Here is a 17,085-nt window from a genome sequence, read left to right on the forward strand (position 1 = left end):
GAAACAGGATCTTTCTACATCGCCCTGGCTCTCCTGGAACTCACTAGATAGACCAGGTTGCCCTTGAACTCACAGATCTGCCTGCCTCTGTCCCTCCAGTGCTAGGATTAAAGGTGCAGGCTGCCACCACTTGCACCTTTGAAATATATTGTGTTTTTTATAATTACAAATTCTTAACTAGTTCATGAGAGCTGCTAATGCTTAAATGTTATCAGTTTGTTTTTCCACCTTAACAAAATAGATGGGGCAGCCACAAGGGAAGTGCTCCGGGAAGCTCTAGTGTGATGAGTACTGCAGAGCTGTGTGTGGTGGTCCACACCTGTAAATCCAGGCCAGGCCAGTCTGCACTAGTGAGTTCTAGGCCAGCCTTGGCTGCGTAGTAATGCCGGTCTTAAAAACAAACAGGAACTATTGTAATGGTCCTAACAACCAAAACCTTACAGGAAGGACACCTGTAGGGAGCCATCTGTGGGCCTGTGGGCTCCCTTGTTCTAGAGGTCAGTTCTTGCAGTCAAGAGTAATTGTGTTAAAATGACTTTCCTCATTTGCCTTAACACTTGCCTCAAGGATAGAGCTGTAGTTCAGAGGTACAGGGTTTCCTAGTTCTGGGTGAGAGCCTGTGTTTAGTCACCAGTGCTGTAAAAAGCAAGTGAAGTGGTAAAACCCTTGCCTTTTGCTAACCCTTTGAATGTCATCTTGGTCCTCATCTTTATCATATTTGTTTGGTTTTGGTTATTTGAAACAGTTTCTCTGTGTAACCAGGCTATCCTTTTGTTATTTTGTGTCCCCCCCCCCCCCCCCCCCCCCGGGAACTGAGGACCGAACCCAGGGCCTTGCGCTTGCTAGGCAAGCGCTCTACCACTAGCTAAATCCCCAACCCCACCAGGCTATCCTAGAACCCATTCTGCAGACTAGGCTGACCTTGGTCCACTTGCCTCTGCCTCCTTAGTACTGAGATTAAAGGTGTGTGCCACCATGACCAGCCTAAAATATTTATTTTTAAAAACTTTGTATATGATATTTGGTTGCATGTATGTCTGCACCATTTGCATGCTGGGGCAGGCCAGAAGAGGATGGAACCAGAGTTACAGATGGTTGTGAGCCACCTTGTGGGTACCAAGAATCAAATCCTGGTCCTCTAGAAAAGCAGACAGCACTTTTAATTATTGAACCGTCTCTCCAGTTCCCCATGGTCCACCAATTTGAGACAAGGTTTCATGTAGTCTAGGATGGCCTTGAACTTACTGTGTAGCTGAGGATGGCCTTGAACTCAGATCTTCCTGCCTTGGCCTCCTGTGTTGTATTTCATGTGTGCATAGCCATTTCTTTTTTATATGGTATTAGGGATTTATATATGCATGCTAGGCAAGCGCTCTACCAACTGAACCTCATCACCAGCCCTCAGTATCATATTTTAAATTACAAACGTTATCTGAAAATACATGTGGCTGACTAAATTCCCATGGAGTGGTTCATGTGAGCCCCTACCTCCCAGGAGATTGTGTTGATGAGCTCAGTCTTGTGTAGGTTTTAGGTAGATAACCATAGCTGCTCTGAGTTGGCCATCCACCCGTGCCTTGAAGACATGTATCCTTTTGTATGGCTCTTACATTGCTTCTGCTCCTTCTTTGCTGTTCTCACCTTTAGAGTGGGCGATGCTGACAGCTCAGTTGTACTGTTGGCTCAGCTTTCACCAGTCACTTATTAATCACTTATTCTCAGTGCTCTGACCAGCTGTGAGGCTGCGCAGAGAGACCGACCACAACTGATGGCAACATTAGTTATGGACAGAAACATTACTTAGAAGGCAGTCTGACAAGACATCTTGTTCACTTAGCAAAGCAAATCTGGTGGCCTCCTCATTGGGGCTGCAACCTCTCTGGCCACAGGCTTCTGACCAAGTTTATAGTTCCAGATGTAAATTCCTTCTTTCAGAACCAGACCTCACATCTACTCGGAAAGTGGTTGGTTACTTGACACACTTGCTGCCGTTGCACCACCAGGCACGTTTTGCCTAAAAGATTGGTATTGCTGCAGACAAGGACAACCGCTAAGGAAAGTACTGATGACTTTTCGTCCCCCAGCAGTCTGCATGGCGCCTCCCAGCACTTAAGTCCTCATAGGGAGAGGGAGCTTCTAGCTCAGTTACAGCTCGACTTCTCTGTGGCTTGCCACTCAAGCAGGGCTTAGGATCTAGTTCTGAGCAGCCAACATCCCTGGCGGTCGCCTTTATTATTTTGGGGTCTCTGCTTCCGACAACCTGAAGGGACGTAGCCCACCCCGGGCTGGGATTTTAGTTTCCTGATCTGTGGGTTCTGGGAGCAGCTTGGCTACCTACACAGTACCTCTGTTCAACTGAGGTGTGAGTTCAGATAGATGTTTATTTTGGAACTGCAGGGATTTAAAATCTTTACGACTTTGCCTTGTATTTTCCTAGTATGAATTTTTTCTCTGCTGGTATATACATGGGAATTCACAAAAAATAGTTTATGTAAGAACTGTTAAAGTTGGTTTTGTTAATGTGAAGAAAATATTCCTTTTTCTTTTTATGTGTGTGTGTATATGTATGTATATATATTGTGTGTGTGATGTGTTTGGGAGCACATGGGTATGTATGTGCATGTAGAGGCTGAAGGACCAGTTTAAATGTTCTGCCTCCTTCTCCTGTCTTCAGGGGTGCTGTCTACTTCCTCCGACACGGACAGAGACTGAACTGGATTAGGTGGCCAGCGAGCACTGGGACTCATTCCTTTCTCCCCAGACTGGGAGGGCAGTAGTGTGCTTGGCGTTTTTATAAGGGTTGTAAGGTCAAACTCTGATCCCCACGACGGTAAGGCCATCCCTTAGCACCCAGTGTAGCTATTGTTTACGGTTATGGTAGAATTTCAACAGGACCAAAGAGTGCCTACTGTAGACTACTAAAAACACCACACAGACTGGGTGGCCTCAGGAACTCACTTCCCGTTCTAAAGGTTAAAAACCCAAGATTGAGGTTCTGGAACATTCCGTTTCTGGCAAAGTCTTTCTGCGCTTACAGGAGCACCTTCCTGTGTTATCAAGTATCCTTTCCAGGCAGCGAGGGATGTGGCATCCGTTCCTTCTCCTAATGGCGCGCATGTATTAGGTTCCCACTTTATGACCTTATTTTACCTCAAATACCACCTACAGGTATTGATCCCGTATACTTAGAGGATATGGACATTTAACACTACTCAGCCCATAACTCTCTGACTTGGTGGCATAAACTGTAATTTCAGCATTGTTTAAAATCCATGTGTTTTATTTTAGGTAGACCCACAACTTGTGGATGGACACCTTTCGTATTTCCTTGGAGCTATAGGTATGCCCGGCTTGACTTCCTTGATTGGGGTACAGGAAAAAGGTCATGTATCTGCTGGATCTAATCAGACCATGGTTGTCAGCGGGGCGGCAGGCGCCTGTGGATCTTTGGCTGGGCAGGTAAAGTTTGCAAAAATTACTTGACTTTCCTAAAACAGAAGGCATAATACATGTATATAATTTAAAATATGAAAGTAAGGGCGGGTGACATAGCACCGTTGGTAGAGTGCTTGCCTAGCACGCATGAAGCTCTGAGTTTGATCCTTAGCACCACACAAAGTGGTGTGGTGATGCACACCTGTAATCTCAGCACGTAGGGGTGGAGGCAGGAAGGTCAGAAGTTCAGGATTAGCCTCTGCTCCTTACTGAGTTCAAGCCCAGCCTGGAGTACATAAAACTTTTTCATAAAAAGTAATTAATTGATTCTAGGGATTAGCCATTTGTAAGTTGCTCATGATCCACAAATAACCTCACACCCATGCACAAGCAAGCAACACTAATTCAACTTAATGGGTTATTTAAAACAAACACAGGAGCGGTGTGTGTGAGGATGGAGAAGGAATTCCAAAGGGGATGGGAGGGGGATAAGAAATGGGAATGTGGCTGACTGTAATGTATATAAGGATACACAGATATAAGATAAAAATTATTTCAATTAAAAGGATTTGTTATTTTTGTGACGTGCTACAAGCGGTTGTGAGCCTCCTGATACTGGTCTTTGGAACAGAATCCAGTAAGAGCAGTAAGTGCTCTCTTAACCACTGAGCCATCCCTCCAGCCCTCTTATTTTAAATTTGTAAGACCGTATGTCATTACTTTATACACTGTTGGCAGAAATAGTGTTATTACCTAGATTCTGTTGATAACAATATGAAAAACACAGGTTTTTGTGTCTCTTTCTGCTAAATAAACAGATGTGGCAGATGTTAGAGTAGCTCTGTCACCCATATAGGGATGACAATCACAGCGGTCTGTGTAACTCCTGGAATTAAAAGACAAGCAAGCAGGGTTGGAGAGCTGGCTCAGTGGTTAAGAGTATTTGCTGTTCTTGCACAGAACCTAGGTTAGTTCTCAGCACCACAGAGTGGCTTAGAACTCTCTGTAACTCCAGGTCAGGGGACCCAGTGTTGCCTCTGGCGTCTCATGCCCCAGACATGTACATAACACACACACATACATGCAGCAAAACACATCTTTCAAAAACTACAAAGGGGCCATCTTAGTTGGGCTGTGTGCAGACACCATGACCACGGCAATGCTTCTAAAGGACAACATTTAATTGGGGCTGCCTTACAGTTTCAGAGGTTCAGTCCCTAACTGTCATGGCAGGAAACATGGCGGCTGCAGGCAGACATGGTGCAGAAGGAGCTCAGAGTTCTACATCTTGATGGACAGGCAGTAGAGGGAGACGACTGAGCCAGGATAGGTGTAGCTTACGCATATAAAACCTCAGGGCCACTCCCATGCTGACATACTTCCTCCAGCATCTAATAGTGCCGCTGCCAAGAGGCCACGGGGGCCAATTACAATCTTAACTACCACAGGGGTCTTGGGGGCCAATTACAATCTTAACTAGCACAGGGGTCTTGGGTTGTAGTGCAGTGGTTAGAGCCCTTGCTAAGTATGTATGAGGCTCCATGTTGCCAGCACCAAACATCAACATAAAATCAAACTTACATTTTAAAAAAATTCTTAATTCTTCCACAAGAAGGTTGTTTATTTATATTTGGAAGCATAGTCACTTGTCTCCCTGGCTGCCCCTGAATGCCTGTTCCTCCTCCCTCACCCTTTCATCACGGGCTGAGATTACAGCAGTGGCAAAAACATGTGTTGGATTGTAGGTCTGCAGTAAATGTTTAGAAAGAACAGTACAAAGTGCAGTGTTTTATAAATAGTAGGTATCTTAGCTGTCTTTGCTGTGATAAAGTGCATGAGAGAAGCAACCCAAGTAAGAAGGGTTGTACTTGGCACACAGGTCCAGGGTACGGTTTCTTTTGGCAGAGAAGCCATGATCAGAGGCGCTCAGGGCAGATTGTCAAACTGCATCAGCACCAAAGAAACAAAGCAGGGATGCATGTGCTCAGCCTGTCTTCTCCAGTGCGTGCAGTGTGGGCCCAGCCGTGAATTTGCGATGGGTCTCCCTTTCAGTTAACCTCATGTAGATAAGTCATCAAAGATATGCCCAGAGGTTTGCGTCCATGGCGATGCTAGGTCTCATCAAGTGGACAGTCAAGATGAGCAACCATAGCAGCTGTGGAGGTTTGAATGAGAATAACCTCCATTATTGAACACTTGGCGGTGCTGTATGGGGAGATGGTGCAGCCTTGCTGGGGGAAGCCTGCCACTGGGACAGGCTTTGAGAGTTCATAGCCTCATCCTACAGTTTCCTTTCCTCTTCCTGCTTGGGGCTGAAGGTGTGATTTCTATTTCCTGCTCCTGCCACCAGCCTCCCCCCCACCCAACACCCTACCCCCTCCATGATGGGCTCTTGTAATCTCTCTTTCTTAGGCTGTTTTTGGTTCTGGTGTTTTATCATAGCAATAGAAAGTAACAGGCACAGTAGTTTACTTAGTGTGGGAAATAGCATACTGTAACTATATTTTAGCTGTCATTTGTGTTCCTCACAGCCCTGAAAATTACTGAATTTTAAGCGTGATTCTTGGGGTCTCATGACTTATATTAAGTTGTGAATTTTAACTATTTTATTGTTTGTTTGTTTTTAAGGATCACATTATCTGTCCTCAGTCTTTGTTTTGTTTATTTTTTTGAGACAGGTTCTCTTGGCTATAGAGATAACTCTTGCCTCTGCCTTTTGAGTACTAGGATCAAAGGTGAGGATAGTAATTCTTTAAATTTTTTTGTTAAACCAGGCAGTGGTAGTGCACACCTTTAATCTCAGCACTTGGGAGGCAAAGGCAGGCAGGCAGAGGTTGTAGATCTCTGTGTTCGAGGCTAGCCTGGGCTCTACAGAAAAATCCCATCTCAAAAAAACATTTTTTTTTTAAGTTAAAAGCACTGTCATCAAATCTAAATTGTGATAAGTCCTGTCTAAGGGTTACTGTTGCTGTGATGAAACGTTGTGACCAAAGTAAAGCTAAGAGTATTCTGCTTACACCTCCAGGTCCATCGCGGAGGGAAGTCAGGGCAGGATCTTAAACGGTACAAACCAGGAGACAGGATCTGATGCAGAGACCATGGAGGAGTACTAATGTCCCGATGTTTTCTTAGAATTCAGGACCATCAGCCCAGGGGTGGTACTACCCACAATGGGCTGGGCCCGCCCACACCTACAGGCCTGCCTACACTTAAATCTTATGAGGCGTTTTCTCAATTGGAGTTCCCTCCTCTCAGACGATGCTAGCTTGTGTCAAGCTGACATAAATATTAGGACAAATGCTCTCTTCTACTTGCAGTACCTTATATACTTTGACATTTTTACGTCTATATGAATATAAAGTCATTTAATTTTCCAAAAATTCTTCCCTAGATTGGCCACCTGCTTGGTTGTTCCAGAGTGGTGGGAATTTGTGGAACGCATGAGAAATGTCTCTTTTTGACCTCAGAGCTGGGGTTTGATGCTGCAGTCAATTACAAAACAGGGAATGTTGCAGAACAGCTTCGAGAAGCGTGCCCGGACGGAGTGGATGTTTACTTTGACAATGTTGGAGGTGACATCAGCAATGCGGTGATAAGTCAGGTTGTCTGCTGATCTGTCTCTGTTACAAATCTCCACGATGTTACATATTATATAATATAAGAATATTTATTGTGATCTACTTTTGCTTGGTATTGAGGGGGAACTATAAAATTACAAGGCTCATTTTGAAAGATCGTATTATTATTATTATATTTAAGTTATACAAGAGAGCTTATTGATACTTTCATTTGATTGCACATTTGTATTCTGAATTTCAGTTCCTGCCTAGCAATATAATATTTTTACCTTCAATTTACTTCTATGAAAAATTAAGAGCTGCATTTTTGAAATGGAGACCCCGACGGTGTCCATCACCCTGAGTTGGGTAGGGAGATGGTTCTCATAGATTATAGGTGTTATGCATTTTTTATTGACAATGTAGTAAAATATCAATAGTTGACAATAGGAATTTACTATATGTAAAATTACTTGCAGTTGAAATTAAATCATTTAAATCTAGAGAAGTATATTATTGGGCCAGAGAAGCGGTTCAGCGGTTCAGAGTGTACACTGCTTTTACAGAGGGCCTAAGTTCTGTAAGTCAAGCTCATGGGAGAGCTGACACTTCTGGCCGCCTCAAGCTCTTGCCCTTACAGGCATGTACGTGTTGTGGTGTAGCCACAGAGAAGACATGGGTTTAAGCCAATAGAAGTCTTTATTAGCTGGCTACCAACTTCATTACATGCTCAGGATCCCAGTGCAGCCCTGAGCCTTTCTCAGGGTGAGCTTTTAAGCACAAAACCCATATCCTAAATTGATACAATTCTGTTAACAAGACCAGTTAGTCAGAAGTGGACCTACAGAAGCAAAGTGGCAAGGTTCGCGCACTGAGAGACTTTCTCCCGACTGTGGACTTGAGCATTTTCATCTCAGCAGGTGGTGCTGTCTCTGTGCTGACTTTTGCAGCCTGAAGGGCACCTCCACCATTGACTCAGTTGTGCTGAGGTCTGGAGCCTGTTACAGTTCTTACACAGACCCACACATATATACACAATTAAAAATAATAAAGCTTTTTAAAAAGTACATGTATTTATTATATAGACACACCAGAACAGGGCATCCGATCTCATTACAGATGGTTGTGAGCCACCATGTGGTTGTGGGATTTGAACTCAGGACCTCTGGAAGAGCAGTCAGTGCTCTTAACCACTGAGCCATCTTTCCAGCTCAATAAAGCCTTTAAAAAAGAAATACACTACTACTACTACTACTACTACTACTACTACTACTACTACTACTACTACTACTACTACTAAAAGCAGCAAGGCCAGTGATAACTAATATATATAATATAATCCTTTTGGTGATTACCAAACTTTGATTAGTTCTACATTCCTTCAGAGGATTTATTAAAACTTGTAGGGCTACAGAGAGTACTTACTGCTCTTGTAGAGGACCTGGTTTGGTTCCTGACATGCACATCAAGCAGCTCAAAACCACATATAACTCCAGTTCCAGGGGGATCTGAGGCTCCCGTCTGACCTCGACAGGCACCTACGTGTATGTGGTGAACATAAAATTCATGCAGGTATGTGTGTGTGTGTGTGTGTGTGCGTGTGCATGTGTAATGTGTATACACACACCACACACACACACACACAACCAAATAGATAAAATATTTAAAATACTTTTAAGTATATGTCTTCCAAATAAATGCAATTATTGGCAATAAAGGTCTAAGTGTGTGGTTACGGCTTTCACTGATTAGCTGTAAGCCCACCAACTGGAAAGGTGTCCAAGGGTGTAATCATCAGTGTTTCTCTACACAGATGAATCAGAACAGCCACATCATTCTGTGTGGTCAGATTTCTCAGTACAATAAAGACGTGCCCTATCCTCCTCCGCTGCCCCCTGCTGTAGAAGCAATCCAGAAGGAAAGAAACATCACAAGGTGTGTCCTCCCTTTGCCCTTCCCACCACGTTCACAGGGGCAGGGCTGGAGAGTTTCCTTACATAGATGGGAAATGTATTCAGTTACAGCTTTTTTCTTATTAGGTAAAACTGAAAAGTCTGTACTTAAGGCGGCTCAATATTTAAATTTTGGTTCCCTCATTCTCAGACGACTAATAGTTCAAGTTTTTGACTGGATGAAATCGTGTGAGCGTGGGGAAAGAATGTTATCCACAAAGGAGAAATCACAATGATGTTGCCAAATAGGTTAGAGAGATAAGCAGACAGAAGCAGTCAAAGTTTAGTGCACTTACCCGCCTGTGCGTACAACTCAGGCAGAGTCTATAATGTACCTTAACTACACCTACAACTGTACCTGACCAGACTCTGCATGAGTATATGCTAACTTAAAGACTAACAAAGGTACTGCCATTTAAATATTTGACTTCAGGTTCTCTTGAAATGTTCTCTAATCATTATTCTTTTATTGTCTATTTACAGAGAGAGATTTATGGTATTAAATTATAAAGATAGATTTGAGCCTGGAATTCTACAGCTGAGTCAGTGGTTTAAAGAAGGAAAGCTAAAGGTAAAATGTGTGTTTTGAACCACATTTCATGTAGGCCAGGCTGGCCTTGAACTTGACACTAGCTGAAATGACCTTCAGCCCTTAGCCTCCTACCTCTCCCTCACCAGTGTGAGGGTTGTAGGCATGCTCCACCCTGGACTAAGCAAGTACTCTACCAGCTGACCCACACCCCCAGCCTAAACTTCTATTAACTACAAAAGTATCCATTTTTCTGCCATTTGGCATGCTTTCGTTTTATTATGAAAAATTGCTACAAAAGATGGGCTAGAGAAATGGTTCAGTGGCTAAGGCACACGGTACTCTTACAGAGGACCCAATTGTGTTTTCAGCAAGTATGTCAGGCTGCTCACAATGACTGTGACTGCAGCCCCAGGGGCTCTGGGACCCTCTCTGCAGCCCCTAAGCAGCTGCGCTCACGTGCACATACTCACAGACACACACAGACACATAATCTCTGAGCAAAATTTCCTCTCAGGTGACTATAATCTCCTAACTGTGAAACCCTTTTATTACCTTTATGTAATTTTTATTAAACTCAGAACTGCAGAAGCTGCTCTGTGGTTAAGAGCATTTGCTGGGCCTGGATTTGGTTCCCAACACCCACAGGCTACCAACTATCTCTAACTCTAGTTCCAGGGAATCCATAACCTCTCCCGGCCTTGCAGGGACAGAGCAGTTCACAGGTGTACATACATAAGTCTGTTCAGGCAAAACACTCAGACACATAAAATAAAATAAGATCTTTTAAATAATTTTGTTTTGTTTTGAGACAGGGTTTCTCAGTGTAACCAGCCCTAGCTGTCCTGGACCCACTTTGTAGACCAGGTTGGCCTCAAATTCATCCTGCCTCTGCCTCTGCCTCTGCCTCTGCCTCTGCTAGGATTAAAGGCTCACACACCACACCCGGATCTTTTAAACAGTTAAGCTTTACTTTACAAAATCAATAGGAATTTTTCCTGAAATCTAAATTTGTAGTGTTCATTAATTTAACAGATATTTATGAATTGTACTTAGAAATTATGATTTTAAATTTAATTTGCTGTGTATAGACGTTTTGTCTCCAGGACTGTTTGAATGACACTTGCTTGCCCTGGTTCTCACAGGCTAGAAGTGGGTGTCAGATCCCCAGAACTGGAGTTACAGACAGCTGTAAGATGTCATCTGGGTAGTGGGTTAAACCTGGGTCTTCTGGGAGAGCAGCCATTTTTCTTAAACACTGAGTCATCTCTGCAGCCCCAGAAATTGTGCCTTCTTAAACGTCATATCAGCACATATCAGACCCTCTTTGGATATTTTTTTTAATGGAAATGTGTTAAATTGTATATAGTTGGGCAAGTCATTCATTTTAGAAAATCTAGAATAGCTATAAACTCACTAATGCGTTATGTTACTTTGGTTTATATAGCCTATTTCCTTATGATTTCTATAGAGTTCAGTAAATATCCTTTTAATATTTTTTCTTTGTGGTTATTCCGATGCCTCTTTTGGTTGTTGGGCAAAATTAGAAATTATTAATCTGGGATTCAGATAAGATGTTCTTCTTAAACCCTGAAATGATTGTATATGTGTCTATTTAGATAATTTTTTCCAAGCGGGTCTGTATGGACTGGGGGTGTAACTTGGTAGGGTGCACGCTTAGCACACGTGAAGCAGAAAGTAAACTGGTGCAGTGGCACAGGCCTGTCACGCCAGCACAGGGAGGTGAGGGCAGCAGAGGAGCGTGAATTCAGTGTCATTCTCTGCCACATAAGCAGTTTGTTTAACGTGGGCTGGGGTGGGGTGGCCTGGGGGTCTAGAGCTGTAAGATGTTCAGTGACTATGGACACCCATTGCCAAGTGGAAGAACTGAGTTTGATCCCCAGAACCCATGTAGAAAGAGCTAAGCTGGGCATGTAGGTCATGCCTTTAAACCCAGCACTTGGGAGGCAGACTCAGTCTGACCTCTTTACATTTGGGGCAAGCCTGCTCTACGGAGAGAAAGAATCTGCAAGGTGCTCTCTGACCTCCACATGCATGCTATGAATGACAAGTGTGAACTCACCCACAAAACAAATATGAAAAAACAAAAGTAAAGTTTTTTTGTTTTTTAAGAAAGATTAGGGGCTGGGGATTTAGCTCAGTGGTAGAGCGATTGCCTAGCAAGCGCAAGGCCCTGGGTTCGGTCCCCAGCTCCGAAAAAAAGAGAAAAGAAAAAAAAAAAAAGAAAGATTAGACAATGGGAATATAGGATTTTACTGTTCTAAATTTCCTTTTATGGAAACCATTAACCCTAAATCTAGCTATTATGATTCACAGATCAAGGAGACTGTGGCAAACGGCTTGGAAAACATGGGAGGTAAGATGAATACAGATTTACTTCATACATGTGCTCAACACATGGAGTGATTTTTCTTTCTTTCTTTCTTTTTTTTTTTTTCGGAGCTGAGGACCAAACCCAGGGCCTTGCGCTTGCTAGGCAAGTGCTCTACCACTGAGCCAAATCCCCAGCCCATGATTTTTCTTTTAACACTGCCTTTCAGGTGTTCTTTTGTTCTAGAGAATGAGCCTATGGCCCCCTTCGCATTAAGCACACACTAACCATTGTGCTAACCCAAGTCACTATTCTCCCCCTTTTTAGAAGCATGGAGGGCCAGTGTTAACTGAAAGACTATGCTTTTGTACTGTGCCATGAGGGAGAATTGAACCTGGGGCCTTGTGGATACCAGTCAAGGCCTCTAAGAGCAAGTGCCCTCTCACGCACGCGCACTCTGTCTCTGTCTCTGTCTCTCTCTCGGTGGCAGCTGAGGCTGGCTGACCTAAATTCCTGATCCTTCTGCTTTTGCCTCCCAAGTGCTGGGATTACAGCATTTGCTACCACACCCATCTTATTTTCTTGTTCATAACTTATCGATGGGACTGAGGATGTAGGCTAGTTGGTAAAGTGCTTGTCTCCCACAAATGAAGCACAAACAGATCACCTATAGTAGCAGCCACTGTAATCCCAGAACTCAGGTGATCATTCTCAGCTAGGTGAGACTATCTCCAAAGTAAAACAGAGTTCTCTCTTCCCTGTGAAACAACCTTGTTTATGTAGGTTTCCTAACTGATTGCACTCCAACACAATTGGAATTGTCTTTAGTGATATCTCACATGTGTATGAGTCACTTTTTCATCACTGTGACAAAATACCTGAAATAAAATTTTAGGGAATTACTTTGCTCATGATTTTAGAGGGTCAGTTCATGGTCACATGGCACCATGCACTTGGTAGGGCAGACCATCATGGAGTACTTGAGAGCACTTCTACATCATGGTGGACAGGAAATTGAGACGACAGACAGGAAGGGCCCAACTCTTGTGACCTACTTTCTCCAGCTAAGCCCACTTCCTAAAGTTCAGAGCCTCCTACAAGAGTGTCGCTGAGGATCAAGCACTTAAAACAAAGCAAGCTTGACATTCTATATTCATCCCATATCAAGAGGCAGTTTTCTTTTCTTTTTTTAAAGGGAAACCTCCAAATTATTTTTTTTAATGATTTATTTATTTACTTCATGTATGTGAGTACACTGTAGCTGTCTTCAGACACACCAGAAGAGGGCATCAGATCCCATTACAGATGGTTGTGAGCCACCATGTGGTTGCTGGGAATTGAACTCAGGACCTCTGGAAGAGCAGTCAGCGCTCTTAACCGCTGAGCCATCTCTCCAGCCCCAGAGCAGTTTTCATATGTCAAATACATGTCATATATACATATTTTTTGGCTTCTCAGACTATGAAAGCTTTATAGGCTTTTGTTAACTTTTCAGATTAAATTACTCAGACATTTCTAAGTTCTTTTTTGTTTTGTTTTGTTTTTTGCCTAACATAGACTTAGACACTTTCTTGTTCATTTCAAATGAAAAGGCTTAAACTGATTTTTTTTTTTTACTTTTAAAAAAAAAATATTTCCAAACTGGTATTTAGTATTTCAACATATATTTTACTCAGCTGACTTAACAAGTATATACTGTATTTACTCAATAAAATTTAAGTTTCTAAAATTTTGAATTATTTAAAATTGTCTTTGCTGGCATTTTGGCCCCATATTTATTTGCCTTTACTCCTCAGATTCTGTGCTGTTATGTGGGTACCAGCTAGGTATTTCCATTTTAATTAGCAGTAGGGTTTGTTATTTTTCAGTCTTTTTGAGGCCAGATTACTTGCAGTCAAAGCTTGGGCCATCCTGAACTCTGGTCTTCCTGCCCCAGGAATTACAGGTGAAAGTCACAATCTGTTTATGCAGTTAACTCAGAGCGGCTTGTATGCCAGGCCAACAGCACTTGTCCCCAGCCCAACAACAGCCCAAGGATCAGGACGTTGATTGCATTCCCTTGTGTCTTACTTGTACCTTTGTCTGTCCTTGTTTGAAGCAAGATCTCCTTTCTCTCTCTCCTCTTCCTTACACTTCAAAATGCATTTACTCTTTCTTCAGGCCAGCCTGGGGCAGGTCCCCAGTGTCCAAGCTCAGTGTTCAAATGGAATTTTCCTCTAGGTTTCTAAGATACAGTATATGTGAGGGAGTCAGTGTGCTCTCTCTCCTGCCCAACTCTTTGGCTATTTTGGAGTCTTGTTCTATAGGCCAGACTGGCCTTAAACTCATGATCCTCTAGCCTTAACTCCAGAGTGCTAGGACTACATGCACACGCCCTGAGAGTTTTCTTCTGTATGCAATATTAAACAAAACAAAACAAAACAAAACCTCACAGAAGCTGGGCGATTCTAGCACAGGAGGCAGAAGCAGGTGGATCACTATGAGTTCAAGGCCAGCCTGGTCTATACCACATGCATGCATGGTGTTCATTAAGTCCAGAAGAGAGTGTTGGATCCCCTAGAGCTGGTACCAGGAATTGGAATGGGTGTGAGCTACCATGTGGGTGCTGAGAACTAAACCCATGTCCTCTGCAAGAGTAACGAGCACTCTCATACCTTAAGCATCTCTCCACCTCCACATAAAAATACCCCCTTCCATACACACATACCTCCAAACAGGGTTTCACTGGGTAATCCAGGCTGTCCTGGAACTCACTCTGTAGACCAGGCTGGCCTCAAACTCACAGAATCCTAGGATTAAAAGGCATGCACCCCTACCACCCAGCCACAAACAAAACAAAACAGACTGGTGGGTGGGTGGAGGGTGGGAGGAAAACAAAACTAAACTAAAAAACTTAAGAGAAAAATCACACTTTCAAGCAAATTTTATATGTTAGAGCTCCTAACAGACATAGTAACATTTCTCTTTTCTTTCAGTTGCATTCCAATCCATGATGACAGGAGGCAACATAGGGAAGCAGATCGTCCGCATTTCAGAAGATTCTTCTCCGTAGTCTTGGTGTGTCTCCATCCAGGAGACCCTCTATTCTCCACTTCCCACAAAGATTGTTAAGACATGTTTAAAAATAATCTTATAGTACAGTTAGTTCTCATTCCTGTGTGATATTTTCTTTGTTGTATAACCACTTTATCTTCAATATCACATTCATTATACATTTAATATGTGATTGTTAACCATAATCAGGGGTTCTGTGGGTCATGACCCCTCTGGAGGGGTCACATATCAGATCTCCTGCACAACAGATATTTACGTTAATATTCATAACAGCAAAATTACAGTTATAAGGAAGCAACCAAATAATTTTATGATTGTGGGTCACCACAACAGGAGAAATTGTATTAGAGGGTTGCAGTATTAGAAATATTGATGCCACAATAGATTGAAATTATCTCCTCAGGTCTCCCACTGCCGAGACTGCTAGGATGCCAGACTGGTGTCACTTGTCACTTGGATAACTTTGCTTGTAAAAACTAATATTACATATATTTGTATCAAGTAATTAAAAGTCCCTGGGTGATTTTTAAACCCCAGGTTTTCTAACCCAACTGTTAATGGAATATATATTTTTAAATTACTTTTAGAAGTGAGTAAAATTCTACTCTAATTCTAAGGTGAGAAGTGGTTAACATTTGTTGAACTGGGAACATTTTTTAACATTTTTTACCATTCTTCAGACACACCGGAAGAGGGCATCAGACCCCATTACAGATGGTTGTGAGCCACCACGTGGTTGCTGGGAATTGAACTCAGGACCTCTGGAAGAGCAGTCAGTGCTCCTAACTACTGAGCCATCTCCAGCCCCCATTTTTACCATTCTTAAACTGAGGGTATTAGAATTGAGATAGCCTTTCCCTATTTTTAATGAGACTTTAGAACTCTCTATTTTACACACCCGAATGTCTGTGCACCACGTGCATGCCTGGTGCCTGCATGGGGCTCTAGTGCCTGCAGTGGGGCTTTGGGTCCCCCGGAGCTGGAGAGTTGAGCCACTCTGTGGGTGCAGGGCTCTAGAACGCAGGGCCTCAGGTAGAGCAGCCTGCCCAAAGAGAGGCTTCAATGGCCTAAGTGTATGGGTTTCGGGCAGCACTGGGGTATTTACAGATTGTGGGACAGTTGGTGGAGGGCAGACGTTTTGGATTAGGACTGGTATGAGAAGATAAGTGAGTTGATGGGAGGCTCCAGGAGCCAGGTTTACATTGAGAAGTTGATCTATGCGTGTTCTGCCAAACAATTGACTGTAGCAAGCCTAACAGCTTACTACATCTCATAAAAGCTTGTGTGTATTTTAGGAAAAACAGTTTTTAGACAGAATCTGTTAGGTTGGTTTCTATGTGATCCACGCTGGCCTGGAACTCAGTTATCCACCTGCCTGCCTGCCTCCAGAGTGCCAATGTTAAAGGCCTGTATTACCATGCTGGTACCTCGGAGAGCTAATAGACATAACCTTCACTAAGGAATCAATCACTGGTTAAAGTGAGTTGAGGATAGGTCAGGGCACACTGACCTCTAGGAGCCTTGAGGCTAATCCCTAACTGCACCTCCCCCCAACAAGCACCAAGTAAACAAGCTTCAGAAAATGGTAGGACTAAGTAAATTAACTAATGGTCATAGACGTGACTATTCCAGATATATTGATGTATCGCATTCGTTTTATTAATTGTAACTCAACCTTTAGAAAAATAAAACTGGAGCTGTTTTCTGAGTATGACTTATGGCCACTTTTTTACAGTCAATGTATTTTAGAGGCAAAACTTGTAATAAATGTATTCAAATTGTAATCAGTGAGGTTTTGCAGCGTTCTAACCTTGTTTTACATACTTTCTCTGGGTTCCAGTTTTTCTTTCTGGTAATTCTTCATCTCTTCAGGTATCGGTAACTGCCAAATCTATTTTGTGTATTTAATCCTTACTTCAATTTTAGGATTTTAGCTCCTAGTTAACATTTCCTTGCCACCCCCAAGGTTTTGTCCAGATACGATGTAGCCCAGTTGTCCTTGTCATGGCAATCCTCAAATGAGATTACAGTGCCCAGCACAAACTGTATGGAGGAAGTGTTTTCTCCCAGGACGTTTTGTACCAAAACTACTCCCTAGCTCATCCAGACTCCTGGCTTATCTCTAAACTTGAAAATAAGCACTTTCAGAGAACATTAATTCCCACAGGCATTATCTTTAGACCCCTACTCTTCTGCACCACATCATGGTTTGTTTGTTTGTTTTTT

At 42.9% G+C, this 17,085-nt stretch overlaps 1 protein-coding gene across 14 annotated transcripts in view; it reads left to right on the plus strand.

The window, feature by feature from the left end:
- The window catches only part of Ptgr2 (prostaglandin reductase 2), a 31,737-nt gene extending 15,094 nt beyond the window's left edge, over window positions 1–16,643 (plus strand). For 6 of the 14 annotated variants that reach the window (XM_087552788.1, XM_087552789.1, XM_087552792.1 and 3 more), the window contains 6 exons: window positions 3,289–3,459; window positions 6,827–7,036; window positions 8,806–8,927; window positions 9,428–9,515; window positions 11,811–11,850; window positions 14,781–16,570. In XM_087552788.1, the coding sequence (XP_087408914.1) occupies window positions 3,289–3,459; window positions 6,827–7,036; window positions 8,806–8,927; window positions 9,428–9,515; window positions 11,811–11,850; window positions 14,781–14,857 (708 nt within the window). In that variant the 3' untranslated portion in view covers window positions 14,858–16,570. Of the gene's footprint in view, window positions 1–3,288; window positions 3,460–6,826; window positions 7,037–8,790; window positions 8,928–9,427; window positions 9,546–11,810; window positions 11,851–14,780 lie in introns of all 14 variants that reach the window. The other 8 variants (XM_087552795.1, XM_087552796.1, XM_087552794.1 and 5 more) reach the window with 6 other exon arrangements.
- Window positions 16,644–17,085: the final 442 nt, after the last annotated feature.

The sequence above is a fragment of the Rattus norvegicus genome, chromosome 6 (assembly GCF_021556685.1).
Source record: "Rattus norvegicus strain SHRSP/BbbUtx chromosome 6, alternate assembly SHRSP_T2T, whole genome shotgun sequence".
NCBI lineage: Eukaryota > Metazoa > Chordata > Mammalia > Rodentia > Muridae > Rattus > Rattus norvegicus.